Source organism: Alligator mississippiensis, chromosome 2 (assembly GCF_030867095.1).
Source record: "Alligator mississippiensis isolate rAllMis1 chromosome 2, rAllMis1, whole genome shotgun sequence".
Classification (NCBI taxonomy): domain Eukaryota; kingdom Metazoa; phylum Chordata; order Crocodylia; family Alligatoridae; genus Alligator; species Alligator mississippiensis.
The window spans coordinates 256968534-256996056 of record NC_081825.1 but is presented as its reverse complement, the minus strand read 5'-3'; the positions used below and the strand labels follow the sequence as shown (position 1 = coordinate 256996056).

Below are 27523 nucleotides of genomic sequence, written 5' to 3'. Positions count from 1 at the left end.
CTTAAAATTTACAGTAATGTCTTTTGTCTCTTCTCCCAGAGATGAATCATTTCTACTTCTTTACATAGAAAGAGTGGATGTTCCTTGGAGAAGTCCTAGAGTTTACTTACTAGCTTCCTAAGTTTGAATGGAAGCTTATCAGCTTCTCAGGTGTTTTTGGAAGGTCTGAGAAGAGGTGCAATAAAATATCCACTCACTAACAATGATTTCTTTACCTTTACCAACCAGAGTGTTTTGTGTTGTAGGGCAGTACAGCAAAGAGAAAAGTCACTTCTTTATGATTTATCTGCTCCTATGCAGGTTGTTGTTCGGTGTCCACTTTTGTATACAGCTGCTTTCTCTCTTTCATAGAGACATTGCTTGCACCTCTAGACTTAAGACTGTTAAGCTTTTCACTTAAAACAGGATAGAAGGGATTGTGTTTTTATAGCTTTGCAATTTAATCTAGCTTCCTTATTAACCACACTTACTGTTCAGATAATGATTGTGTTCTCTGCTGCCTTAACCTTCCTGCCTGAGCTCTGCCGCTTATTGGAGTCTCCAGTAGGGCTGTGTGAAGCTTCAGTAGCTGATTCTATTCAGAGGAGATTCATCTCAATTTGGGGACCAAATCTGAATCCAGATTGAATTGGGAGACCAGTTAAAAGCTCTGAATCTGTTTGAAGCATCCAAATAGGTTCGGAAAAAATTCTGAAATTCGGCCGTAGACTAAATAGGCAGCTGACACAGCTACCTCCAGCTGGTAAGTCTGTTGGGGTTCGGGTTGGGGGAGTGGGGAGGGATTGGGGCTGGGGCTCGGACAAGCTGGCCAGCCAGGGTGGGATGCACGGGACTTGGGGAGGAAGGCAGGGAATGCGGGCACAGCAGCACTGGGAGTAGGGGCTATGTCCTGCTGCTGCTTGCCCAGCCATGGCAGGGGTGGTGGACTGGGAGCACAGCTTGCTTCAAGCAGAAGAGGGCAAGTGACAGCAGGGCATAGCTCCCACTCCCAGCACTGCTGCTCCTGTCCCCCTGTGCTCTTCTGTGCTGGCTGGCAAGTAGCGGCAGCACAGAGTCCCCGCTCCCAGTGCTGATGTGGGCACAGCAGAAGCGGGGACTCTGCCCTGCTGCTGCTTGCCCAGCCCATGCAGTGGAGTGGGGGGATGAGTTGCAGGTGTAGCTCGCTCCAGGCAGAAGAGGGTAAGTAGCAGCAGGGCATAACCCCCACTCCCAGCTCTGCCGTGCCTGCATTCCACATCTCCCCGGGCCAGCTGGCAAGCGGCGGCAGCACGTAGTCCCTGCTCCCAGTGCTGATGCAGACACAGCAGCAGGGACTCTGCCCTGCTGCTGCTGGCCCAGTCGGGGCAGGAGAGGGGCGCGATGCAGGCATGGCTTGCTTCAGGAGGAAGGGGGCAAGCAGCAGCAGGGTATAGCCCCCACTCCCAGCACTGCTGCGCCCACGTCAGTGCTGGGAGTGGAGACTCTGCCCTGCTGCCACTTGCCAGCCGGCGCGGGAAGGGGTGCAGGATGTGGGCACGCGGCAGCACTGAGAACAGGGCTTGCTCCAGGCAGAAGGAGGCAAGCAGCAGCAGAGCAGAGCCCCCACTCCGATTTGCTGCCGTGCCCACATCCTGCACTCCCCCCTCCCCCACAAATAACATGCCCCCCGCCCTGACTGGGCAGCTTGTCTCAGCCCCAGCCTCAATCCCTCCCTTCTCCACGTACCTTCCTTCCCCCCTCTCCCATCCCCAAAAGACTTACCAGCTGGAGGCAGCTGTCAGCTGCCTGTTTAGTCTATGACCGAATCTCTGAAGCAGAGCTAAATCTTTTGGATCTGATTCAGCCAAATCAAATCAGAACAGTGATTCAAATCTCCGATTCGAATCACTGTCCTCCGAATCGGCCGATTCCAAATTCTAAGTGAATACTTGCCACTTGGCACAGGCCTAATCTCCAGCCAGACCCCTGTGAGGCAACGTTGAATGATAATAATACCTCATAGGTATCTGCTTCCTATTCCTAGGCCTGTAAGTAGTGGAGACCAAGTAATTCTGTTGCAATTGTTCATCCCTTGGCTGTCTTTATACAGGATGTTATGTTTTTCCACAACTCTGTTGGTAAGGAGATCTACTTGCACTTTTTTCTTGGCCAGATATTATATGAAATTAACTCAGTTTTCTTTTAATCTTGTGTTAAGAAATTTTTTCAAAACTTCAGGAAAATAAAAAAGGCTTTTTACTGTAACTTTTAAAATTTTCATTGACAGGCTCTGAAAGCGCTTCTCCAATCCAGTCTGCTCTTGGATCCCGATCACAGACACCCTCTCCTGCCACTCTGAATGCAGATCATATAGAACAGAAGGATCTGCAGCTGGATGAAAAGCTCCACCACTCTGTTTTACAGACGCCGGATGACCTAGGCAGTATCTGAAACCGAAAATTTAAAAATGTTCTTTCTTTCCTTCCAGTGCAATATAATAATATCCTTTCAATGTCTTGTCTAAGGCTGTTACAATAACCTACAAATTTTAAAACTTTGCGGAATCATAACAATTTGCTTTTGCAAATGTACCATCTAGAAGGGTATGCTGTTTTTGGCATACCACTGCAAGTGATTTAGTGGATTAGCAATCAAGGATCCCTTTAATTGTTCTTTTAATGTTAAAAATCACAATTGCAATCTAATTCAGAACTGCAGTATCACTAAAACATAAGTAATGCAGCATCATTTTTCAATATTGTCATTTTGTAATATTTGTCTCCTTTTTATACAGTCTCAATTTAGCTAGTTACACATTTAATTCTGAGGGTGATTTGTTTTAATAAAACATTTAAAAGTGAAGAAATTCATAGTTACATTTTCATAAACATTGTCTTTGCAATATAAAGATGCTGTACATAAAATACCACATACCATGCATCTTTCCGCTTTGATTGCATATCCTCTGCTACCATGCTGTAAATACAGAAGACAGAGAAAGTATCCTATCATCTGTACGCACAGTGCTGCCTACTTCTTCCACATTCCATCTCATGGGCCTTAGACGTAAATTACTGACGTTTTCTATTTCTACAACCAGACAAATATGAACATTTTGACTTGTGTTTCTCAATATGTAATCTAAATACAAGCAGTTTAATGCCAGATATAGGCAGATATTCAAAAGAACAGAGCATCTGACCGAGTTATCATTAAGCTCTAGAATGGAGACTTTTTTCCTTTTTTTTTTTTTTTTTTTTTTTTTTTTTTTTTTTTTTTTTAAATCTGGCCTCAATTTTGGGAGGTGAACACTTGGAAATCTAAGTCAACTTGCTTCTTTCACTCCAGTCTATCTACCAAGTAAATACACCCAATGCTTGTAATGACCAGATAAGATTTTTATATAATATGCCATAAAATTAGCTACCTTTGTAAACAAAATTAATATATCTTAGTTTAAATGCCTTATTCACTTTTGCTTGTTTTAAGAAAACGTATACATGTGCAAATTCTATTAGAGCTCTTCTTTCATCATAGAAGGTAGTTCTTACTTTGTTTTTCTGCCATTACAGAAACTAGTGAATTCCCTTCAGAATGTTGCAGTGTGATGGCGGGCGGAACGCTTACAGGATGGCATGCAGATGTTGCTACTGTAATGTGGAGACGAATGCTTGGAATTTTGGGAGATGTCAACAGCATTACAGACCCAGAGATTCATGCCCAAGTTTTTGATTATCTCTGTGAACTCTGGCAGAACCTGGCTAAGGTATAAAAATCTTCCCTCCCATCCAGCTTGACAGAGCGTGTGTTCAGAATGAAAACAAAATCTTTTGTAAATTTCACTTACACACTTTATTTCTGTTTTAAATAATTTCAGATAAGAGATAATCTTGGTATTTCAACCGATAATCTGACTTCACCATCTCCACCAATTTTAATCCCACCATTGAGAATTCTAACTCCATGGCTTTTCAAGGTAAATCCAAAAACAGTAAAGGAGAAGTTCATGTGGTTACCAAATGTAAATGTTCTTAATACATTTTTCACAGTTTCATAGTTGGTAGGGTTGGAAGGGACCTGAGCAGATCATCAAGTCCGACCCCCTGCCTTGGCAGGAAAGAGTACTGGGGTCAAACGACCCCGCCAAGGTGTTCATCTAGCCTCCTCTTAAAGACCCCCAGGGTAGGAGCCAGCACCACTTCACTTGGAAGTTGGTTCCAGATCCTAGCCACCCTGACAGTGAAGTAGCGCCTCCTGATATCTAGCCTGAATCTACCCTCTGCCAGCTTGTGACCATTATTTCTCGTCACTCCTGGTAGTGCTCGGGGGAACAGGGACTCTCCCAATGCCTGCTGGTTGCCCTGACTAGTTTGTAAACAGCCACTAGATCCCTCCTCAGCCTTTTCTTGTAGAAGGTGAGCAGGTTCAGGTCCCTTAGCCTCTCCATGTAGGGCCTGGCCTGCTACCCCCTGATCATGCAGGTGAGCCTCCTCTGGACCCTCTCCATGTTGTCCACATCCCTCCTGAAGTGCAGCGCCCAGGACTGGACGCAGTACTCCAACTGCGGCCTGACCAGTGTCAGGGGGAGGATCATCTCCTTGGACCTGCTTGAGATGCATCTGTGGATGCATGACCAGGTATGGTTGGCCTTCCTGACTGCGTCCTCACACTGTCGGCCCATGTTCATTTTGGCATCAATAATGATTCCAAGATCCTTTTCTGCCTCTGCACTGATGAGAAGGGAGTTCCCCAGCCTGTAGGTATGCTGCTGGTTCTTCCCCCCCAGTTGCAGTACCCTGCACTTGTCAGTGTTGAAACCCATCCTGTTCTCATCCGCCCACTCCTGTAGCCTGTCTAGGTCCGATTACAGCCAATTTCTCCCTTCTAGCGTGCCCACTTCCCCCCACATCTTAGTGTCATCTGCGAATTTGAACAGGGTGCTTTTTACCCCCAATCCAAGTTGCTGATGAAGATGTTGAACAGTGCAGGCCCAAGGACCGAGCCCTGGGGAACCCCACTGCCCACGTCCCTCTAGGTCGAAAATGACCCGTCCACCACCACTCTCTGGGTGTGGCCCTCCAGCTAGTTAGTGACCCATTTGACTGTGTAGGTGTCAACGCCACAGTCCCCTAGTTTTTTAATGAGAATGGGGTGAGAGACAGTGTCGAAGGCCTTCCTAAAGTCCAGAAAGACTATGTCTGCTGCTATCTCTGCATCTAAGGATTTTGTGACCTGGTCATAGAAGGCCACCAGGTTGGTCTGACAGGACCTGCCTCTAATGAACCCTTGTTGGTTGCCCCTAAGCATAATCTTCCCTGCTGGCCCCTCGCGGACACGCGCCAGGATAATTCTCTCAAAAAGCTTACCCAGGATCGAGGTAAGACTAACTGGCCTATAGTTTCCTTGGTCCTCCTTCCTCCCTTTTTTGAAAATGGGAACCACATTGGCCCTTTTCCAGTCCTCTGGCACCACGCCAGAGCACCATGAGTGCTCATAAAGCCAGGCCAGGGGTCCCTCAATAACCTCTGCTAATTTCCTCAGCACTCTGGGATGGAGATCATCAGCACTAGCTGATTTAAATGCGTCCAGTCCCTCCAAAAATTCCCTGACTAGGTCCTTACTGACCCTAGGCCTGGGTGCGCCTCCCCTGGGGCCTAATTGTTAAATAGGTTGGCTTTGTCATCTGGTGCAATGGCCAGATTTCCTAGCGTGTCCTTTTGTTAGAGGTGCACCGATGTATCAGTGCCATATTGGCACGAAGTAAAAAGAAAATTAATGTTATTGACCATTAGCTTTTTTTGGCCAGTGTAGCCAAAAATGTCACCGATAAATGCCACGTGCATGTGCGCAGCCACAGCAAGCACACAGCTAGGAATGCAGCTGGGCAGCATGGAGAGCAGCGTCCAGCTTGTGAATGGGAGGGGGTATAGAAGAGGGAAAGGGGGGGTGTTAATCAAGGTCCCTACCGTGAGGGCGGGAGTCAGCCAGTGGCTGGGGCAGGTGCTGCTCAGCCAGGTCAGTGAATGCAACCGTAGGGCTAGGAGTGGAATGGAGCCACAGGTGTGTGGGAAGGTGGGGCAGCTCCCTGCCACTGCACGCATCCACATGGGGTGTGTGTCTCCCTGGATTTGTGCACTGGCTGGAGGTGGGGCTGCTTACTGCGGGCTTGGGGCCAGGGGCTGCACCAGACTGTTCCTGGTTGGGAGGCTGGGCTGGGGCTGGGCTCAGTTGTGCGAAGTGGGTGACAGTGCTGAGAGGGGACGCTATGGGTGAATTTTTGGGTGGCCATAGCCCCCCAAGCTCCCCTAGTGCTGCCCCTGCTCAGGACACTCGGCTCTTCCTTTCCCTCAGGAGAGGGGCAGGAGACGCGTGGCTAGCGCAGGGCTCCCAAGGGAAAGGCAGCAAAGGGAGAGTTTAGGGAGGGCTTGGGGGGCTATGGCCACCCCAAAATTCCCCATAGGCCCCCATAGCCACCCACCTTGCACAGCTGAGTCCAGCCCCCCTGCCAGGAATAGGCTGGTGTAGACCCTGGCCCTGAGCCCACAGTGGGCAGCTTGCCTCTGCCCAACACTCAAATCTGGGTGGGCACATGCCCCCAGACCTCTTCCAGGGTTGCGCATAGTGTCGGGGAACCACCCCCTCCCCACTCCTTCACGCCTCTTGGATGAATCACCCGTGGCTCCATCCTGCTCCCAGCCCCAGGATTGCATTCACAGCCCTGACGGCAAAATCTGGTCCTGTTCCAGCCCCTGCCCCACTCCCTCTCTCACTGTGGGGGGGGCCTTGAACTGCCCCACCATGCCCCTTCCCTTCTCACTCCCCTTCTCCCCCACAGATTTACCAGCTGGCCACTGCTCTTCAAGCTGCCCAGCTGCATTCCTGTAAATCAGCTATCAGATCGGTATCTGCCTATATGGCTGGTTAATAATCTGCCATCGGTATCGGCCAAGAAAATCTTTGTCAGTGCACCCCTAATTCTTGTTTAATAATTATTTTTCTAAAACTGTAGGCAACCATGTTGACTGATAAATACAAACAAGGCAAGCTACATGCTTATAAACTTATTTGTAAGACAATGAAGCGAAGACAAGATGTTTCTCCAAATCGGGACTTTTTAACTCATTTCTACAATATAATGCATTGTGGACTTCTTCATGTTGATCAGGTAATTTTAGGTATTTTTTTTCTGAAATTCCAATAAATAAGAAGTTTAACTGAAATGATCAGAAAATGTGCCCTCTTTTTCATCTGTACAGATTATCCATTTGCAGACTGAAGTGAAGCACAGAAGGAAGAAGCAAGCTTTTAGTCCTGTTTCACTTTGCTAATTTAGACACTGAGAACCTTATGGAAAGATATAGTGACTTACCTTGGGGATGTAGTAGGAGTCCTCTGTCAGAGTTGGGATTAGGCCTGCCCAGCTCTTAATTCCACATCCAATTTGTAGACCACAACTCTATCTCATAACACACAATTTCAGTCCAATAAAAAGATTTATTGATAGGAAAGATGAAAAAGATATCCTGTGAAAAGAAAGCATTAATAAATAATTCTTCATATATAAATTTCCATAAAATTATTGTCCCTCACATTGTCTTAAGCAAAGATGTTTCTTCTTGTGTTCTATTTGATGCAAACAAATAACAAATATGTTTAGTCATAATTGCTCATTTAATTTTTTGAATTTGTCAGATTTCTCAGGGAATTTAATTATTCACCTCTACAACTGTATTCTGTAGATGGTCCCAGCACATTAAGTTTGTCCAAGATGCTGTTCTTCTGTAAAAATATAGGCAATAGTACTTGTTACAGATGGATTTCACACATTGGTAGAAAGTGTAGTACAAGGGTGGCCAGCCGGTGCCATTGGCAGCCTCTGTGTGTGGCACCTGCTGGATTGAGGAGGAAGCAATGAGTATAGCCTCAAATAGGACAAAGATGAAATATCATAGCAGGGCGCAGAAGGAAGAGCAGCAGATCAGAATCAGACTGCCACTTGGGGCGGACACAGAACTTAATTTGTGTCATGCCTGCCAAAAAGGTTGGTACCCACTGGCTGAGTAGATGGTTACAAAGCAATCTGTTGTACTCTGAAATCATTAGTTAACCCTTCATAAGCTATGTATTAATAGAGTATTAAGATACAGTATGATCAGTATGATGTAGGAAGATATGTATTCAAAGGTGAGTTGTTCTGTAAAGCTCCCTCAGTTTACAGTTTATATAGAGTATTGATATGGAAACATTTGGAACAGGATGTTAAAAGTTAGCCTTTTTGTTTTGCTAGAGTTTGCCAAGGGCGAGCAATTTAAAACAACATCATTAACTTTGGAGATGTAGGGGGTGGGTTTTGTCCCGTTACTTTGTTTTTTTTTAACTCCTGTAAAGAAATTGAAGTTTTGTATCAAACTTTTAACTCCTAATAGATGACTGTTTTTTCTCCTTTCTTCCTGCAAGGATATTGTCAATACAATCATCAAGCACTGTTCTCCTCAGTTTTTTTCCCTTGGTTTGCCTGGTGCTACCATGCTTATTATGGATTTCATTGTAGCAGCTGGTAGAGTGGCAGCTTCTTCTCTTCTCAATGTAAGTGTTCATCGGTTCACTGTCATTTCTGATGGCATGGAACTATGAGAAATTTTAATAGAAACAGTGTTGTACAATATTTTTCTTCAGTTGGATTATTTTTATCTGTAGTGCTTAGTAATTTTTGAAATTGCAAAGCAGCTTGATAAAATGATACACAGATCCTCTACAGAACACGATAGGAAGAATGTAAACATTTGTTTTTGTGTGTGGTGTCCATATTTGCATGCTAAATATCAGGAACGATGATGAAAGTGGTTTAATGGGAGGCACTAAACATAAAGGAATTTGTCATTCTTTACTACATTCATATTCAAAGCTGTAAGCAAAGCTTTTAGTTTTATAAAGCTAATCTATATTTTTGAAAAAAGGGATTCCTTTTTATTGGTATGTTACTCGTATGGCTGTTTTTCATAGATTCATAGCTGTTAGGGGCTGGAAGGGACCTTACAAGATCATTGGGTCCAGCCCCCCTCTACTTGTTCTCTGTCTGCCAGTTTAACTTTTTGTAATGTGTGCTTTGGGACTGTTAGGAAGTCAAACTTCGGCCATTCCGTATTTAGTGATTATGCTCCATTTTAGGAAGTATATTTTGAATATTATAACAGTGTGACTATACAGAATGCTCTTTAAAGGTAATTAAATAGTCTTTTGAGCAGAACATCTGTTCATATAGCAGTGCTAATCAGCAGCTTATGTCAAGTATTCTGCTCCTTAGAATATTTAATTTTAACTCCAACAAGGTTTGTTTTCTCTTGAAAAATGTTAAAGTTTAGAGAACTCTATCAGTGGTGTGTGTTGGAGACTACAGGTCCTAAGACTTCTGTTCTTAACAAAAACATTGTCTCAGGAAATAACCATTATGGGGTGAAAAATGGAAGATATTATAAGATAGCTGATGTTTTCATCTTCATGCTGACTCTTGGACCATCAAGTATAACCATCTGGGTTGCCTCTTACCCACAAGACTGGGTTTTCCGGATGCCTGGGTTCTTTCCCATCCCCATCCCCTCATCAGTGGGAAGGCTGAGCTGGAGTAGAGCAGCTGCTACGGTGGCACAGCGCAGCACAGACTGCAGGCTGGGTCGGGTACTGTAAAGAGAGGTGGTGCTGGTACTGGGAGGGTCCAAGGGAGAGGGCTAAGGCAAATTTTGGTGTGGCTATAGCCCCCCCCCCCCCCCCCAACCTCCCCAGCCTGGCTGAGCCCAACAGTGGCCCAGCTCCCCCACTTGGAAGTCTGGCACTGCCCCTGGGCTCAGGACAGCTGCCTGAGCCTAAGGCTGCCCAGGGCTGGGTGGTCTTCGGGCACTTTAATTAGAGAGGCTCTCGGAGCTGCTTTAATTAAAGCACTGCCTCCCCCACTTCCAGAGAGTCCCTGCCAGAGGAAGGACCCTGCTGCACACGGTGTGGGGGAGCAGCTGTCCTGGCCCCTGGGATGCAGACCTCCAGGCACAGTGGGTTGAGTCATGCTGGGTCAGGCCAGGCAGCTCTGCCTGCCCATCCCCACCCCACCCTGTAAAAGGTGCCAAATGTAGCAAACATGACTGGGGTGAGGATGGGAAGGCAGAGCTGCCTGGCCTGACCCAGCATGACTCAACCCACAGTGCCTGGAGATCTGCATCCCAGGGGCCAGGACAGCTGCTCCCCCACACCGTGTGCAGCAGGGTCCTTCCTCTTGCAGGGACTCTCTGGAAGTGGGGGAGGCAGTGCTTTAAATAGAGCAGCTCCGAGAGCCTCTCTAATTAAAGTGCCCGAAGACCACCCAGCCCTGGGCAGCCTAAGGCTTGGGCAGCTGCCCTGAGCCCAGGGGCAGTGCCAGACTTCCAAGTGGGGGAGCTGGGCCAGTGTTGGGCTCAGCCAAACTGGGGGGGGGGGGCTATAGCCACCCCAAAAGTTGCCTTAGCCCTCTCCCCTGGACTCTCCCAGCACCAGCACCACCACTGTCTGCCCTCCTGCCCTGCGCAGCTTAGCCCAGCCTACTCCCGTCCGCTCCGAGCCCAGCCCTGGCCCAGCCCCCCCAACCAGAAAGATACTGTCACTGCCCCTGCCAGGAGCACCACGCATTTGCTGGCTCACCTGCATGGGGTGGGGCAGGTGAATAGCAGCAGTGCTGGGAGGGGCAGTTTCAGGGGGGCTAAGGCGAATTTTGGGATGGCTATAGGCCTTTCCCCCAGCACCACCCCTGCCTGAGCCTGAAGGGCAGGGGCTGCAAATGGCACAGGGCACTCTTTCATGTGCTCCAGCTGGGAGTGGGGGAGAGGGGGGGAACAACGCTTTAATTAGAGCAGCTCCAGGAGCTGCTCTAATTAAAGTGCCGTTGTGTTTCCTGTATCAGCACCCTAATGCTTAGAAATTATGGTGTGGGTGCTTGAACTAAAGTTCATTCGATGCGCTTTAGTTCAAGCGCCCCCCACCACCATTTTTAAGCACGGGGATGCTGACGCATGTGACAAGGCACTGGAGTCTGCTGGACTGGACTGGACGAGGCACTGGAGTGGACTGGAAAAGGCACTGGAGTCTGCTGGAGCATGGCAATTCGCACTCCAGCAGACTCGATTAAACTTAATACAGCACTTCAAGATGCACCATGCTACTGAATACAATGATTTCCTAAAGATGACTACAGAGAAGAAAGAAGCAGGGCAGAAAAAAGGTGTGCTAAGCCAACTATCATTACATAAAGCTCTAAAACACTCACAGAAATTTGGAAGTAGAGATGCCAGGGCTAAAGAAATTATTAATTGTTTAGTGGAATTTATAACTAGATGATCAGCCCTTTTCCATTGTAGAAGATACCAGATTCTGCTGCCCCATTGAATGCCTGGAGCCTCGTTATGCACTGCCCAGCAGAAGGTTTATAGCTGGCATTGCGCTGCCAGAGCTGTACAATGTTGTTTTAAGATGCATGTAGATGTTGGTTGAAGATACTCAGATATCAGCATTTAGCGTTACAACTGATATTTGGAGCTCTGATATATCACCCATGTTAATGCTGAGTTTAACTGTACAGTGGATAGACGTGAACTATAATTTACAGAGGGAAGTACTGCAGGCCCAGGAGTTCAGCAGTTCCCATACGGCTGAGACTATTTCAGTGGCATTTGACAAGATGTTGGCAGCGTGGAAAATCCTGAAGACAAAAGTTCATGTCATTATTAGGGATAATGCAAGAAACATAGCAAAGGTGATGCAAGACTCCAGTTTACCAAGTTTACCTTGTGTAGTACATGCACTCCAGCTCATTGTGAATGAAGGAGTGGTTTTCACAGCACAGTGTCTGACATATACTGGCTATCAGATGAAAAATTGTTGGGTACTTCAAACATTCTCCGTTGGCCTATTCTCGTTTTCAAGGGGTGCAGACAGAGCTTGGAATGCCTTCCAGGAGGTTACAGCAGGACATACAGACAAGGTGGAACAGCATTTTTACTATGTGCTGCAAAGCCTTTTGGAGCAGAAACATGCACTTGGAGCGTATGCAGCTGACTCCGAAATCCCTCCAACTCTCGCTGTACATCAGTGGGGGCTAATGGAAAAAGTAGTGATAGTTCTAGCACCATTTGAAGAACTAACACATAAGTTGAATTCATCCTCAGCCTCTGCTTCTCATGTCATCCCTTCCATTGTGGCTTTACAAAGGTTTTTGAGCAGTTACAGATTCAGACCATGAAATTAAAACTATGAAAGTTACTTTGCTACAAGCCATAGAAGCGCCCTTTGCTGAAATTGAATCAGAACCTCTCTACAGCATTGCAGTGCTTCTGGATCCAAGATGCAAGGACAGGTATTTTACTGATAATAGGAAAAAGCTACTAGCTACACAAATGTTGGTGACACCTGGAAAAAATGCAAGCCAGCAGGAATGACACAGAACAGACAGAACTCACCACAAAGAAATCAAATGAAGCAGATGACAACACTACAAAACTGAGCTCCTTGTGTTCAATGTATGATGACATAATTGGAGGAAAGTACCTCTGGTGTAGAAACTAATGGGGTAAACAGCAGTGTAACACTTCAGAAACAAAGCTATCTGAGTGAGCACGTTTTCAAGAAGTGCTGAAAAACTGAAATACTGGGAGAGCAACAAAGGCAGGTTCTCCCCCCCCACCCCATTTTGCTGAAGCTGCACAGAAGTTTCTCTGTACCGTGTAGCAGTGTTGAGAGAGAACAGCTGTTCAGTGCAACTTCACATGTTGTGGATGAGAAGAGGAGCAGACTGATGTGCAAAAAAGCAGAATGTTGCTTTTTGTCAAGAAAAACCTTCCACTCACCCACTTGCTATGCTAAAGTTTAAGTAAGTAAGTTGTTATTATTTTTACAATGCCTTCTACTACTACAAACTGTACCTCAACATTTTTCGTTTTTAATTTTTACGTCTTAACCTGCATTTTTCATGGTTTTATTTTGAAGCCAAAGTTGCTTATGCCATTTTTTCTGACTTTGTGGTGATTTTTGTAAAACAAATTGAATATTGAGTTTTATAATGACTTTGCTATCAAATTAATCATTATGTAACTGTATAAAGTTGGCATTGCAGTGCTAGGTAGGGTCGAGGCCCTCAGTAACTCAAGGTTTGGCAGGATTGTGCCAGGAAGGTCAGAGCTTCCCAGATCTAAGAACTCAACTAATGTTTCCCGATTCTCGCCTGCCATGACTTGATGTTGAATATTCTTACAGTTGGGCAGTGGTCTGTTCACTGAGCATTTGTTCTAGGATTCCTCCAGTTGGTTTTCTTCTTGGGGCTCCTACCTCCCCTTTACCCTGTCCGTACATCAGTCAGTTGGGAATAGATGGATCACTAGTGTAGATGGACCCTGAAGCCAGCCGGCTCACTTGTGCTGCTCTTAGTCTTACATTGGCCTTAAGGCCCTTAAGGCCAGGTCATTAATAAGTACCGGGGGCCAGACTTGCACACTCTGCGGTGCCCAGGCCTGCCTCTCGGGAGGAATGAATCAACTCTTGTGTGTTATCTAAAGTCAATAAAGTCCTTACCCCACTCTAGGTTTACACTGATTAATTAATTCTGGCCTCTAGAGTCAGTCCGGCCATGACTCAGGCATAGGGGGTTAGACCTCTCCCTCCACAGTCAATTGATAGCAATGAAAAGAAAGCAAATACCCATCATTTTCCTAGCTCGATCAGTTCTCAAGCAGTCCTTCTGAGCTGGGATCTTTAAGTCCATGTCCCATTATAGATTACAAACTCCTAAGTAACACAGCAATTAACCCTTTAAAAAAAAAGTTAGGGCTTTACCACGCCTGGGTCCCCGGCCTCCTGTGGCTGCCTGACTCACTCGCAGTGTTCTTGGCATTTTGGTGCTCCCGACCTTGCAGCAGCTTTCGATACACAACTGAGGTTAGCAGCTAACTAGGGACCCCTCTGGGTCTCCAGGTTTTGAAGACAGCCGTGTTCTCCCCCAGATTTGGAGCCTCCCAGGGTTTTTCCTTATCAGGGCTCTACTTCTTGCCTCCCAGGAGCTCCGCTCTCCCTTTTTTCTGCTCATGCCAGATCATGGGGGTAGATATAAATTTCAGCGGGGGCTCCAGTCACCTCTCCATCATCATCCATTCCGCACCTGGAGTTAAGTGGTGTTGGTCTCTTGCCCTTCCTGGGCTAACAAGGGAGAGCTTCCCTTTTTCATCACAAAAGTTCATACTGCAAACTACTTTAAAAGTAAAAGTTTTGAAGTTAATATGTGTTTTTATTTTGCTACAAAATGTTTGTAGAATGCAAAAAATCTATCCATCTGTGTGTGCACGCATGCATGTGTGCTATAAATGAAAAATAAACAAAAAAAAAGATGTATTTATGTCAGTAGTTTAAAATGCCTTGCATTATTACTAAATATTGGTTATTGAATCTGTGTTAGCTGATATGGCTGGTTAATAATCAGCCATCTGTATTGGCCAAGAAAATCTTTATCAGTGCACCCCTACCAATTACTGAAAGTAGTGAAATCTCTTGCTTATAGCTTTGACTGTAACCTAAAACATGTTCAGTTACCTTTTTGTAGAAATATTACTACTTTTACTAGAAATTGTTTAATAATTCTGTTTTTAAAACTGAATTTATTTCAATTACACAGTTTAAATTTTCATATTTACAGCACTTCCATTTTCAAAATTTGTTAAACATTTAGTTCCTTCATGCCTCTGTCATACAATGTGTTCCAGAATGGGGCTGGGGGCTCAGCATTTTGTTACCATTTATATTTGGATAGTGAAATGTGTTTATCTTTCACTGATTTCTGACTAGCTAGAATGCAAGAGGTGCTATTTCCATCTGGAAATCTGACAATAAATGCTTATTATAATTTAAAATATGTATACTTTGTGTGAGAAAAATAGGTATAAGTGTTGTATATCATAAACTATATATTTTTATTTCTGTGGTATATTACAGGAAGATGATCAAATACATACTATAGAGCTATCAGTCATCTGTTTCAGTATAGCAACTAATTTAAGCATTCATAAAATAAATTAAGTTGCTGTGTTTTTCTGAGATGTGCAAGCTGCTTGAACATCCCTTTGTCTATATACTCAATAAAAGTTCAGCATACAAAATAGCTGAGTATTTCATGTATTTATATTATTGATAGCCTTGTTATTGCAGTAAGATGATATTTTTGTTTCCCCTTCTTCAGGCACCAAGAGTGGAAGCACAAGTTCTTTTGGGATCTCTGGTGTGCTTTCCCAATTTATATCGTGAACTACCAGCTCTACATCCAAACTCACCTGATATTGCTGTATCTCAATTCACTGATGTCAAGGTGGGAATATTAAGACTATTTAGGTGACGTTGAAGCTATGAATTGCTTGTTTTAGTATCAGTGTTTCAACAATTTTTACTTGTATTTAGAGATTCCAAAATTCTTTTTAAGTTTTTTTCTTACTAGAGTACAAGACCTAAAAGTTCATAAAATATGTCAATCTTAGAACAGCTGAAGGATAGTTACTTTGAAATTACTGCTTATCAATAAAAAATCGTCAAAATAACTACATATATTCTAAAAAAATAAATAAATAAAACTGCATTATTTTCACAATTTTATATAAATTGTTACCACGATCACTTGAAAAATCTCTACAAGTTTAAACGGTTATGAAAGAGAAGCACTAGGAGTAAAGCTTCTAGGTGCACTGCTTATTATTTTTGCAGTTCACTTGGTATGAAATTCACCCATGTGTTTAGCGACTGCAGAAAACCCATATGTGATCTCATTGCCATAAAATACAGATTCAGGGAGACCCTAACATGCAACAAAGCTGGACACTCTGCAAGCTTAGCATGCTCAAGCTGGGAGCCTGGCTACTATGCTTACAAGTGTAGGATCCCACACTGCACACTTCCTAGTGGTAATTTTGTCTCCAGCCTCCATGTTCTTCATTGTGCAAAGACTTTTTACATGAGCTTTATGAAGAATTTCCTCTCCAAGGACACTTTAGCACTTGATTTAGATAAAATTGGTGCGGACTTCACCCTCACAACAGACAGAATTTCTGTGAAGCCACTTCTGAAGATTTTTGTGGACTATTGTAAATTTGAAGGAACAGCATGATGGTTTAAAGCCTTGTTCAAAGTATTCATTGGACATAGCATTGTACTCTACGTATGATGATCTAAAAATGCTGAGTACATGCAACAATCATTAGGTCTCACCATGAGGTGACTCCAGAGTCCTGGATCTTCTGTCCACTGTCCTGCTGCATAGCCTCAGGGTTTTGACCAGATCTTGCTTCTGGGAGGACTCCTCACCCCTAGCAAATCTGTCTGACCAGCACCCTGATCTTTATAACTTAGTGACAGATGCCCCCTTGAACTCTTTGGCATACCTGGGGATTTCAAAATAAAATGTCTGTATCCATGAAAACAGAATGTCTGTTGCTGCCAGCCATCCTAAAGTCACTCTCATCAGCAGACAAACTGCAAAGAGAAAAACAGATTTATTACATAAAACAGAAAAACATAAGCTAAAGAGTGGTTAGGTTTAGAGCCAAAACAAAATGTCTGGAGTCATTTCCTCTGGCATCTCTAAACCAAAATAGTAGCTTCCAGGGAGGGTAATGAATAGGGGATAGATCACTCTAGATTATCTGTTTCAGTGCTTTCCCTTTAGCATCTGCTTTTGCCACTGTTGAAGACTGGTTACTGGCCTAGATGGACCATTGGTCTGACCCTTTTTATAGCACTTATTATCTTCTTAACAGAATATTTCACTGCTACTTTTAACCTGAAGCAGTTGTCTTGGTATTCTCTCTGCTCCAGCAGCTAGTACTCCTATTGTAGTTTCCAAATGTTTCACCAGCTTCCTTGAATGGGGTCCTTCCCTCCCTTTAGACTTGAGTATCTTTTCTTTCCCCAAGGACACCTTTTGCTTATCATATCTCCCTCATCTTCACTCTCTATTCTGTTCAGAGCAGATAGAAATATTCATGTCCTTGCATATGATTTCATCCCCCAGATAGACATTTGTCTGACAAAGTTAGGTGTCCTCTCTAATATTCATTTTGTGCATTTTCCTTTTGAAATGCATTTGGCTATTGTCTGGGCAGAAAGCTTCTTAACACAGGAATTGGCTGATAGCTAGTCAAACAGGTTAGGCTATTGATAAACAGTCTGATAACTTTTTTTCTATACAGGCTACTAAAACATGAAACATCTTTTACTGAATAACATATTACATACAAATGTACTTTATTTTTTTTGAGTACCACATGCCCCCAAATAAAACACACTCCTTGTTTTTGAAAGGTGGAATGAAGAAAGAGATCTTTCCTTAAAAATACCAGTAAGTACAGCGTTTTCTCAGGGAAAACACAGGCAGCTGCAACGTGGGGGACTAGACCAAGAAACTTGTGTCTGCCCTGTTAGTCCCCTAGCTATAGAACACTGTGGGCATTTTTGGCTGAGCTGAACAACCTGGCTTCTTTTCTCTATTGAAACTGAGCTGAGTGGGTGGCTACCAACACCTGCCAACTAAGGGCGTGATCCTAGGCAGCAGCACCTATGAAATCAGCTGAGGGCCCCTCTGGCTAGACTAGAAGTGACAGGCAGTTCAGCTTCCTCAGGATCAGGCTGTCAGCTGATTTATCAGGTACTACTGGCTGCTAGCTACTCCCCCTCTCCTCCCCTTCCCCCCAGCTCAGCTCAAGAAGCAATTCGGCTTAGCCATTGATAACTGCTGCATCAACTGAGGACCTGATTCTGCTAGAGTCAAACTGCCTGGCCCCTCTTTGGGGCCATGCGGTCAACCAGCAGGCCAGGCAGCTTGGCTCCTACAGGATCAGGCCCTCTTCTCCCCACACTTGATTATTTAAAACATATCCCAGTTTCCAACAGGTAACTTTTTTTTTTTGGTGGGGGGAAAGTTTAGGGAAGTGTTTCTCAACCCAAGGTATGAATACCTCTGGGGGGTACACAAAACATGGGTAGGGGGTACGCGGGTGCTGCGTTTTGAGTTTGGCCTGCTGGCCCCCCCTTCCCCCCCAGCCCGACCCGGCCCCAGCCCAGCCCAGCGGGTTGCAGGCATCTTTGTCTGTTCGGGCCACAAGTTCCAACCACCGCCCTTCCCACCATGTTGGGTGTGCCAGGGCTTTCACTCCCCAGCATCACTGTGCGGGGGGACAGGGAGGGGGCCCTGCGCAAGCTGCTTTGCCCCGGGCCGTGGTCCACAAGGAAAAAGTGGGACTTGGCTCGTGGCAGCAAAACCAGAAGTGCCATGGTGGGACTTCTGGTTTCGCTTTTGCCGCATCAGTTGGCAGCTGGTACATAAAGTACCAAAGGTTGAGAACCACTGGTTTAGGGAGTTTGTGTTGTATTTAAATACTACTTGGCTCCTTATTACTTTGTTGTTTTCTCCTATGTTCTGTTTCTGTTCAAGTTTTTGTGATATAGGCTTTTTTCCTTAAGGATCACACCTTATTTTGAAAAACAAGTACATTAGAGATGGTACTGGGAGCAAATAATGTAAAATTTAAGACTTCTTTTAATTTTGTGTTAGACACATTCTTAGAGTCATTGGTTTGAGACCCAACACGGGAATGTGTCATTGTACGATACAACAAAAGCCTTGGTCTCCCAGTGCTTCATGTGAATGAGTTTTTAGCAATTGACTGAACATTTTCATCTTTGTTTTAGGAACTCATAGTCAAAACTGTATTAAGTTCTGCCAGGGAAGAGCCATCTGGTCCTGCACGGTAGGTCATACTTTAATAGCCTTAACCAGGAAAACGTTTTATGTTACTAGATGGTTTCTTACCTTACCACATGTTTAGATAGATGAAATATAATGTGTAATACAAAGAGAATGTCAGTGTGTTGATTAGGGTGTATGCACACCACCACTAGATGGGCTATTAAGCTACTTTTGTTTGGATTTTTTTGGCTTTGTAATATCCTTTGGGGATTATGCCTGCAACCTTAATGTCCTCATGCCTCTGGCTAAAGTCACAAGAGGCAGTGTAACTCCCAAACATTTTCAATTCAGTCTTACTTCCCATGGCTCCAAGTCAAAACTCTGCCTTTGTCTGAGCACTTGCTCTCTACATGGACTTTTAACAGTTTATAAATAGCTTCAGATAGAGGTCAATATATTACTGATAAGTAATAAGATTTAATGTAGTATATCCCTTTTTTATTCATTCCTTTAGTTTAGGAATCTGTTTTTCCCTAGTTAATTCCTGCCGGTTTAAACAGAACAGAATTTTTGAGGTTAAGAATTGCCTTGTGTTAATTAAGTTTCTCAAGGCAGAGCATAGCACATGCTTATTTTGTTTGGGAGAAGAGCACATTGTTGACAGTATTGGTCAGGCAGCACTGAAACTCAGGGTACCAGTGTCTTCAGTGATAATTAGTTGATAAATTTTCTTTAGGTAATTAAGTTCTCACTATCAATATTAAGGACTTGTATGGTATCTAGAGACCTCTGTGTTTCTAGGTAAGTGCCAGGTTCAAACTTATTAGTAGTCATTATCCCTTCTAGTGCCAGCTGTGTCTCAGAGGGTAAACCTATAGTATGTACCTCTCTTCAGGATATCCCTGATGGATATTTGTCTAACCTGCTCTTAAACCTCCAGTGGAGATTCCATAATCTCTTTAGGCAGACACCAGAAGTTGGGTGGGGCATGGCCTCAGGCAGAATCTGGTGCACTTTGGCCTCACTGAGCCTGGCCCTCAGTGGCCATTGCCGCAGCCCTGGGCTGCAACCCTATGTTCCAGATCTGGCCCAGGACTCCAGGTGAGTTTCACATCCCTGTTGTACATAATCATTTTGAGATCCCTGAGAACCACTGTTTTCTGCCAAGAAGCTTTGTTTATAGAGCATATATATCTATCACGAGATAAAATTTGTGGTTCTCTGTTCCAGGCCTATATGATTCTCTAGTTGATTGCCTCATCAAACAGCTTGTGAGTGGCCATAAATGGTCATTAAAGGATTCAGCTGGCCAATTAGGATTACTACTCTACATACCTGTTTGCAGCAAACAACAGAAAATATAGTAAATTTGGCTCCAGAGTGGAGCTCAAGGCCAACAACTCCCAGATGTATTCCTGGCCCTGGTCCCTGGGTTTGATGCATGTTTTCCCTCTAATCACAGGAGCAATAAAAAAAAAATTCAGACAGGACTTGGCCAAGGTGATCATGTTGGCACCAGCCTATATGAAGCAAGTTTTGGTTCTTAAACCAATGATCTCTCAATTTGTGCTCCAACCAAGTAGTCTCCTCAGTGAGGCACTGATAGCTCAAAGAGGGAATCCATACTCTGGACCCAGAGCAGACAGCATGGATGTCTTATCATCGTTGCCATCAAATGGAAGATGCTCTTACTACCAGCAAGGAAACCAGTAAAATCCCCTCCTCTGCCAGATAGAAAAGGTTAGCTGTCTGGGCATCCATTAGACAATGAAAAACAGACCTATTTGAAAACCCTTTTGCCATTAAAATCATGTAAATATAGGGCTGAGAGAGAGACCTTGAGAGTTCCTCTAATCCAAGGTCTTGAAGCAAAACCAAGCATACCTATACTATCCCTGACTGATATCTGTCTAACCTGCTCTTAAACCTCTAATGCAGGAGATACCACATCCTCTTGAGGTAGCTCATCACAGTAGTGATTAGAAAGGTTTTTCTAATGTCTAAACTACATTTTTTTGCCACAGATTAAGATGATACATTCTTGTCTACCCTCATGGACATGGAAACTATTGATCACTGGCTTCTTTTTTTTAACAACTTTCTATGCACTAGAAAAAGGTTAAGGCATATTACATCTACTGCTTTCCCCATAACCAGTAAGCCAATTACCTTGTCAAAAAAAACCCACTACCATGTTGCCTCCTTTGTATCATTTTATCTGCTTGGTTCTTATAAATTGCTTGTTCAGTCTTTTTAATACCAAACTTATGCTGACTTGTGTATAATTTTCTAGATCCTCATTTCCCCGCTTTTTAAGTATAGCTCCTGCATTTGTCATTCTCTAGTCTTCTAAGACCCCTCTTGTCCTTTTTGTGTTCTTGATACTGCTTCAGGTAGTTCCTTTAGTACTATAGGGTGACTTCCTTCAGGCCCTGCTGAACTTTCTAAATATTTTATACTGATTCTGGACTGTGACCTTATCTCTTTGGAATTGATTGTGTAAGTATTGATCAAAACCACTTTTGGAAGACAGAAGCAACAAAAGCATCATTGAATGCTTCAGTCTTCTCTGTATAACCAGGTACTTGGTTTCCTTGTTTTGCTCTTCTAATGTAGACTGTAGAACTTCTTCATCTTGCTTTTTGCCCCAGGTCATTTTCTACTCATTTTACATCTTAGCTTTTCTGATGTTATCTCTATCTGCTTGTGCTGTTCCTTTATGCTCAACCCTCATTTCCACTCTTCTTTTTCATTTTCAGGTAATTCAAGAGTTCTTGATGGAGCCTTTTTGATCTTTTACTGTTTTCCTTACCAGAATAGCTTGCCATTGTGCCTTTCAATATCTTTTTCTTTTAAGTATCTTTCCAAGATAGCCTACATACCAATTTCCTAAGTTTGTTAAAGTCTAAGTTGTTTTTCTTTTTTTTTGTCCTTAAAAAAAAAAAAGTCCATTATCCTTATTTTGTCCCCTTACTCATCCCTTTCTTTAGAATCATGAAGTTTAACATTTTTATGATCACTTTCCTCCAAGTTACCTTCCACCTTCAGAACCTCAACTTGTTTCCACAGACTAGTCATTAAAAAATTCAAGACTGGCCATACATTTTTTTAAGAGTATTTCTGCACTGATTATGTCTGCTCTTTATCCCTAACCTTCCAAATATCCACATTCAAAATCCACTTGCTTGACCATACCACAATGCTCAAGTCTGCCCCTATGAGGTCACCTGAGCAATCAGATCTCAAGGTCAAAATTTCCCCTATTCTGTACCTCACTGTTGTGCACTCAGTATTCAATTGAGCTAAGAAAGATAGAAACACAGAAAAATTTCCCGGTTAAATACCACACCCTGTCCCCACTGGCCATAAGGAGAGCAAAGCACAGAAGGAGAGACAGATAGTGTGTATGATTCCTAGAAGGGCTTTTGAGCTTTCTGTTCCTTCAGGGGCACCATTCCACAGTACTTGCCTCCTCTTTTGTTTCATGTGTGCAGAGCAGCAAGGTAATATAGGTAGGGAGAGGCGGCATTTGTAGCTCAGGGCAGTTGATTTTGCCCCCTTCCCTCCCTCCTCCCCCAACCCCAACAGACTTACTAGCTGGAGGCAGCTGTATTAGCTACCTATTTAGTCTATAGCCAAGTCTCCAAAGCGGCTGAATGTTTTCCAAAGCTTTCCAAAATCAATTCAGATGCTTCAAATCGATTCAGAGCTTTTAATTAGTCTCCCAATTTGATTCAGAGTCAGCAATTCAGTCCCCAAATGAGGCCAAATCTCCTCTAAATTGAATTGGCTACCAAAGCTTGCACAGCCCTAATACATGGGTATGATTGGAGTGCTGCTTCTCTGGATAAGTGTACCTTTTAAGGCTTTAAAAGGAGAGAGCAAGCTGCCATTCACAAGTGCCCATCAGCTTACATTGGCATGATCCGTAGCAATACAACTTAGCTAAATCACTGTAACTTGAATAAATGAAACCGAGTTAAAGCTGCCCTGTTTTGTGATACTTTATCACTATAGAATCATGCAGATATAATGGTTACCTCCTTTGATATTGATATACATATTAGGACTGCTTGTATCCTTAGGGTACTTCCTAAAATTAATTTGTACTTAACACAAAAAGGATGAGAGATCAGCCCTTCTCAGCTCTGAAAAATTGTTTCATTATTAGATTATTAGACTTTACTATTAACTAGTTAATGTAGAGAGAGAGTCCCAGCTCATCAGTGACCAGGCAGTCTTTGACTTTGAGAAGTGTACCCATAGTAGAAGTATGTAAAGGACATATTTGGAGATCAATTTATAGATATGCATGGCATTACTCCACTGAAAAAGTACAAGGTCTGGATATTTATTTCAGTAGGATTTTTTTTGTTATTAATTAGTTTGACTCCTAGCATTCCTTTCCATAAATTTAGGTCACTGCTTAAGCATCACCACCAGCAGATATATACAGACAAGCACTTAAAGTAGTAGTAACATACATTTTAAGCTTTGTAAATTTTTTAATCATTATGTAGCACAATAAAATAAGGTTTTTGTTTAATTTGTCCTAGACAAGCTACAAACAATCTGAGAAAGCAGTTCGGAAATTACAAATCATGTATAGTAACGTGTAGATCCTTGCTATGGATTTCTGAACTCAGATGAAAATGGAGGCGTATCTCAATTTCTTGTTCTGTGACCTTGTTTTGCAGATGTGTTGCTCTTTGCAGCCTTGGCATTTGGATCTGTGAGGAGCTAGTTCATGAATCGCATCATCCTCAGATCAAGGAAGCACTGAATGTGATTTGTGCGTCTTTAAAGGTACGAAACAAATTATATGTTTCAGTATGCTACAGCCTTTACAGTTTAATATAAAAATAAACCAGTTCAGTGGGGGCCAGTCTTTTTAGCAGGTGTGCCACAAAATAGACTTGCCCTCTCCCCAAATGCCAATCTAATCTCCTTCCCCTGCCCGATCTGCTGGTCTGCTCTGTGCTCCCTGTCTTATCTGTTTTTTCTGCTTTTTGCTCCCTGCCTGATCTGCTGGTCTGCTTCCTGCCCTAACTGCAGTTGTGCTGCCCCCAATCTGCTGCATGTCACACACATAGGCTGCCTATGCCAGTTGTGGCTCATGTGCCATGGGTTGGCCACCCTTGAATTAGTTAATCACCTTAAATCTGAATTTGGCAAGTGTAAATGAGAATTTGTGCAACAGGGTAGTATGTCCCCTTATGGGAAAGCAGCTAGTGAAACTAAAGGGTTGCATCTGTAGAAGGTTAAGAAGGGTGTGGCTCACTGGGAAACAAAAGTCCCAGTAGGCAGAATTAGCAGGGGAGTGAAGGAGAAGCACCAGAGGCAGAGAATATCTGCTAGAAGAAATACAACAACCCTAGGAAAGGAAGCGTTAAGCCATAGTAGACCCATCTCAAGGGCCAAGATGACAAGGTTCCTTTGTTTGCTGGTATATAACTGGGGCAGGCTGAGAGGCACTCCAGGCAATAGTGGCCAGAAAAGTGAAAGACTGTAGTACTAAGGCTTGCTGGGAGATACTAGGAGGGACAAAGCTTGGTTGAAGGACCTTGTGGCGGCAACCTGCTACATGTGGGGGAGGCTGTGGACACTGTTGCTTTCAGCCAGCAGCGTGAACCCTAAGGCAGTATTGAAATGGAGGAGATGCAGCAACAGGCTTTACAACAATAACAGCAGTTCCAGCAAAGGATGCAAAGTGAACAGAAGCGCTTCATGCAGCTCCTGCTGGAGCAGGTGAAACCCAGCCTGAAGTGGGTTGAGGTATCCCAGACCCCAGCGGCTGCAGAGAGGAGGCTTAGAAAAACGGGGCCAGATGTTGAGCCTGAAGCTTTTCTAGAGACATTTCAACAGGTGGCTAAGGCATATCACTAGCCTCATGATCTCTGGGCTGTTAAGTTAGATCCCTACCTAACTAGGGAGGCTCAGGCTGCTTATCTGGGCCTGGGAGCCAACGCCACATACACCTATGACACCCTGAAGTTGCCCATTTTGGACTGGGTGGAGCTCATAGCAGAGGCATACAGGCAGCAATTCCAAGCAGAACCATTTGATGTCAACTCTCCGCCGTGGGCAGTGGATTTTTACAACCAGTGGTTGAAACCAGAGACTAACTCAGCTTAGATAATGGTGGAACTGGTGACATCAGAACAATTTTGGCAAATCCTGTTGGTGGGGGTCTAGGAACAGGTCTATAGACACTGTATTATGGACCTAAAAGAGGCAATATGCCTTGATAAGGATTTTTTAGAGGCTGAACTGGAATGTGGAATACTGTAGCTGGGCAAAAGGAGCAGTCCCACCAGACTATAAGCCTCAAATGAGGAAAGGCAGGAATTGTACATTAGCCCTGGAAGGGAGACCAGACACCTGGCCCTGTAGCATAGCCTTGCTCCACAAGATGGCAGGGGTGAACTCAGCAAGCTTGGGCCATGGAACTAGAGGTAGGAGAGGTTCACCACCAGGAGGCAGTAATAGATCAGAGGCCAGGGGAGCCCTCTGTCTGTTTTTCATGTGGAGAGCCTGGGCAGTGGTGCAGAGATTGCCTTCTCGTGGATTATAGTTATGTTCATTCTGTGTTCTCTGAAGTCCCAGGAGAACATACAAATAGAAGATGTCCAAGTTTTGGGTCTCATGGAGTCAGGCTCAGCCCAAACCTTTGTGCTAAAACAGTTGGTGGATTCTGCTCAATGTTGAGTTCCTGAATGCATCTATGTGACCTGTATACATGGGGATATCTGGCCTTATCCTATCACCCAGGTGCAGTTTATGATGGAGGCTCAGAAAGCTAAGTTGACAGCAGCATGGCCCACCATCTTTCCCACCCAGTGGTAGTATGTCAGGACTGGGACCTACCAGGCTGCTGTGTGTAATGGCAAAGAGTAGATTGGATCAGGAACCACAAGCTCCTCTCCTGGACAAACTCAGGGACATATTCCCCTTTGATCCCGGAATCTTGGGGCCCTGACCCCTCCCATACCAAGAATGTTGGAGGATACAGAGGGAAGGCTTTGCAGCAGAAAAGGGGCCGGGTAGGAGGCCCAGAAAGGGAGTCGGGATCCAGCGTAAGCTCAGTGGACCTGAGGAAAATGTTGAGGATGCAGGCTCCTCTGGAAAGAACCCCCCTGATTAGAAGGGAGTGCTCATCAGATGAGCGAACTGACATTTTTCGGAACCAGAGACAAGACTTAGTATTTGCTCATATCTACAGGCAGCTGGTCAGAGTGAATGGGAATGTAGAGAGGCTTATGTTTTTCCTGACATTTTTCCTGTAGCCAATGAGCTGTGAAGGTCATGTCAATTGTGCCTTTTGATGCCCTAAATTTTAGGGATCTAGCCCATGGAGGGGCTTTGTCTGGCCCATGGCAGGTCCCTCAGTCCCACCTGGCCCAGGCACTGCCCACCTATGGCGCGTTCTACCACCCCCTGGACACACAGCAGGCCTGGGGTAGCTCTGTGGCTGGATTCCCTTTCTAGGCAGCCCAAGTGGCGGTGGCTCCTGGCTGCCACCACCACTAGCTCCAGCCCCATGATACCAGCAGGGACCCGTGTGCTCAGCCTGGCCCGGTCCACCTTGCACCTGCTCCAGACTCACCCACCCAACAGAAGCGACTGCTGGGCAGAAACTGTTCCTCAGCATAGGGGAAAAGCAGCCCTTCCCCCTTGACGTTTCCGGGTCCTTCCTGCTGCAGCTACTGGGAGCCCGCACCAGGCTGCCCTGCATCTCCACCACCATCACTGCTGCCTCCAGTCTGCCCAGCCAGACAGCAGTGGCAGTGTAGAGTAGATGCAGGGCAGCCTTGTATGGGCTCTGGGAAGCTGCAGCAAGAAGGGCCTGGCAGTGGCGAGTGGGAAGGTCTGCTTTTCCCCCATGCTAAGGAAGAGTTTGTGCCTGGCAGCTGCCACTGCTGCTACTGCTCAGCCTGAGCCAGGTGAATCTGGAGCAGAGGCGGGGCAGGCTGGGTTACAGTTGTGCGCATGGGTCCCTGCCAGTACCACGGGGCTGGGGCCACTGCCAGCAGCAGCCAGAAGGAGCCATTGCCTGGGCTGCCTAGGAAGGCAGCCCAGCTGTGGAACCACCCAGCCCCACTATATTCCCAGGGGGCAGCAGGACACACCCCTGGTGGGCAGTGCAAAGCAGGCACAGAGTGGGTTGGGGTTGGGGCTGTACACATGGGTTCTAGCTAGTTGGCTTTTGCTAGGATGAGTCTGCAGCAGGCATGGGGCAGGCTGCAAATGACAGGGAGGCACCCCAAGGCGCTCCATCTCCTGGCTGTTGCCGGTGCTTGTCTCCCTCAAGGGGCGCATGCACACTTCACCATACCCACAAACTCTCCCCTGCAAACCCCACAACCACACCCCCACACACAACCATACAGCCCACAAACACTGCACTACCCACACCCTCCCCTACATTCTGCCACAAACCCCCCACCCCTCCCCACATGCATGTGCGCGCGCGCACACACACACACACACACACACACACACACACACACACACTCACGTGCCTCCGAGGGGAGCCCCGCTCACTACTACATGCACACATCCCATCCCACATACACTCATACCCCCCAACGCACACTCCACATACACCCCTAGCCAGCCTTCCCCTCCACACACCCCACAGCCCTCCACAAACTCCATACCCACCCAAACACATCCCCTGACAAATCTCTCAATCCCACCCACATTCACACGTACCCCATACCCTCCCCCAAACCCTATATACATATCCACACACATCTACAGCCCCCCACAAACCCCATACCTACCCATATCCCCCCCACCTCTCCACACTCCCTTGCAATATAAAAGAGTAAGACT

The 27523-nt window shown here is 45.0% G+C and overlaps 1 protein-coding gene across 5 annotated transcripts in view; it reads left to right on the top strand.

Annotated features, from left to right (window-relative positions):
• The window catches only part of RALGAPA1 (Ral GTPase activating protein catalytic subunit alpha 1), a 223614-nt gene that overhangs the window by 103472 nt on the left and 92619 nt on the right, over positions 1-27523 (top strand). For all 5 annotated transcript variants that reach the window (XM_019488741.2, XM_019488740.2, XM_006258745.4 and 2 more), the window contains 8 exons: positions 2246-2398; positions 3531-3724; positions 3836-3934; positions 6968-7123; positions 8416-8544; positions 15194-15319; positions 18688-18746; positions 23383-23491. In XM_019488741.2, the coding sequence (XP_019344286.1) occupies positions 2246-2398; positions 3531-3724; positions 3836-3934; positions 6968-7123; positions 8416-8544; positions 15194-15319; positions 18688-18746; positions 23383-23491 (1025 nt within the window). The remainder of the gene's footprint in view (positions 1-2245; positions 2399-3530; positions 3725-3835; positions 3935-6967; positions 7124-8415; positions 8545-15193; positions 15320-18687; positions 18747-23382; positions 23492-27523) is intronic.